Source organism: Mytilus edulis, chromosome 3, assembly GCF_963676685.1.
Source record: "Mytilus edulis chromosome 3, xbMytEdul2.2, whole genome shotgun sequence".
Lineage (NCBI taxonomy): Eukaryota > Metazoa > Mollusca > Bivalvia > Mytilida > Mytilidae > Mytilus > Mytilus edulis.
In genome coordinates, this window is record NC_092346.1 from 78,158,958 (window position 1) to 78,160,977 (window position 2,020).

Consider the following 2,020-nt stretch of genomic DNA (forward strand, 5'->3'; position numbering starts at 1 on the left):
AATGATTTTGACTCTTCCTCTAGTACCTGTCGCGCCTTTTTTAGAAACATTACTTTAGAGATTCGTACATGGTAGGTTGAAAGACAAAATTTCTAATTCAAGCTAAATTTTCTTCCCTCTGCCGATTAGATTGATTGTTAATTTGCTCTCGTCTTGTTTACGCATGAACTATTTTTTTAACAACAGTCAATCATTATACCATTTTTCAAGATTCTAAATTGCATGGAAAAATTACTATGAAGACCCTTCAATTATGATATTGCTGTTTTAAGAAAACCATTAAAATTTATTTAAAATGTTATAGCCGTTGTATTCTGTATTACATTTCATAAAGCAGCACTCCGGAAAACGTGTTATATAGCTGAGTAGGTGTCGCGTCAAGATTAGCGGATCCAGAATCTCGGAATCTTCGAACCCACAACCTGTCACCTTGCTGTAAAACAACAAGAACTGTTTGACTGGCCATATTGTAATCATCATTATCTAAAAACATGGCAGCAAGCTGAATTCCGTTTCTAACAATTTCCATTGGTAACGTGTGTCCTTCCGTATTAAACAGCGTAGTTGACAGAAGATAAAGACCTCTATAAGGCGCTATGAAATGACCGTCACTGGAAGAATATGCCCTTCCTTCGTTCGTGATGATTTTGTCAAACTCTACTTGCTGGTGGTATCCTAAACTAACTTCACGTGTCAGGGCTGCAAGAAAGGCAACTCTATGGACTGGTGTTTCTACAATTAAAAATATAAGTGTTATAAAACAATTGATATATAATCTTTAAAAAAAATCCAAATATTTAAGGGAATATGAAAGAGAAATATATAGGTAAAAATTTGATATTAAGGGGTACTGGATAACTCTTAAGTACATGTGTAACTATTTTTTTCTTCGGGCTATGTCTAAACGCTTTACAAATCAGTCAATAAAACCAACATATGATATTATATCATTCCTTTACATACAAATCTCCTCAGTGCTACTAATAAAAATTAAATATACATTGTTACAATAGAAAGTTGTCAAGATAAATTATACACTTATTCCTTCCTACCTGTAAGCTGACGTTTATCAAAGGCATCAAATGGGAGGCTCATATTTCCATTCGATTTATTGAAAATGGACGTCTTTTTAAAAGTACGCATTTGCCTCTTCAGATTCTCATGTTCTTGTTTTAATGTTCTTATATCGGTCGTCACTAGAGATAACTGTTCCATAATGACAGCATTCTGTTTTCTCAAAACTTCATTTTCCTTTGATAGTCTAACATCTCTTTCTTTTAATTCTATCACGTCGTCTTCCAATCGTTTAACATGTCCTACAATTGCCACAAAAAACCACCAGTTAGGTTGAAACATGTAAACTTAAGTTATATGTTTATTCGGTCAACATATCGACAGCTGCTCGATGGATCCTGATAATAATCATATACAATGACTGGAATATTTTGGATAGGAAACCATTTGTTTTGTTTGTAAAATACGGTTCAATGGGTAGACATTGATGATAACTTTGATTGCCTCTGGAATATATGAGCATTGGAAATAAGAATGTTTTTTTCTATCAATACACTTATTAATGACCTAATACAAATGTTGCTAAGCAATATTTGAATGTTCAGATGACTTAGTTTCTTCCTTACATTGTGTTTAGTTTTTTGCATTATCCTTTCAGACTCAACGAGACGCTCTATGTAATCATGTTTATTTCCATCTGGCGAGTAGATGCCTTGACGGGTTCTTTTTCCGGAGGAATATTTATTCATATTTCAAATTTGTCACGGGTATTAGAAAACTAAATAGAACGTAAATCAAAACCAAAGTATTATGCAGCTGTGGATAAAATACACACCCAAGCTAACAAATTAGAAAAAAAGTAAACATTGACTGTTTACCAGAAATGAAACAAAAGACCTCCTTGCGTTAACAAAATATAGTTGCATACCTGGTAGATCATTTGAGTTGTATTCCTGTGATGCGTCAATACTTATAAAGCAACTTACGAGTCCTGCAATATTCAAAA

General features: G+C 33.3%; 1 protein-coding gene across 1 annotated transcript; it reads right to left on the bottom strand.

Annotated features, from left to right (window-relative positions):
• Nucleotides 1–246: 246 nt before the first annotated feature.
• LOC139517507 (complement C1q-like protein 4) lies at nt 247–1,429 on the bottom strand. Its single transcript, XM_071308661.1, has 2 exons — nt 1,053–1,429; nt 247–732 (listed from the first exon to the last, which is right to left on the bottom strand). Exons 1-2 carry the CDS (start codon nt 1,354–1,356, stop codon nt 320–322), a joined length of 717 nt encoding a protein of 238 aa, XP_071164762.1. The 5' UTR covers nt 1,357–1,429; the 3' UTR covers nt 247–319.
• Nucleotides 1,430–2,020: the final 591 nt, after the last annotated feature.

Coding starts and splice junctions, on each gene's coding strand:
- LOC139517507 (XM_071308661.1), bottom strand. CDS start 1,356: ATGTTTCAACCTAACTGGTGGTTTTTTGTGGCAATTGTAGGACATGTT. Junction 733..1,052: donor TGATAAACGTCAGCTTACAG/GTAGGAAGGAAT, acceptor TTTTAATTGTAG/AAACACCAGTCCATAGAGTT.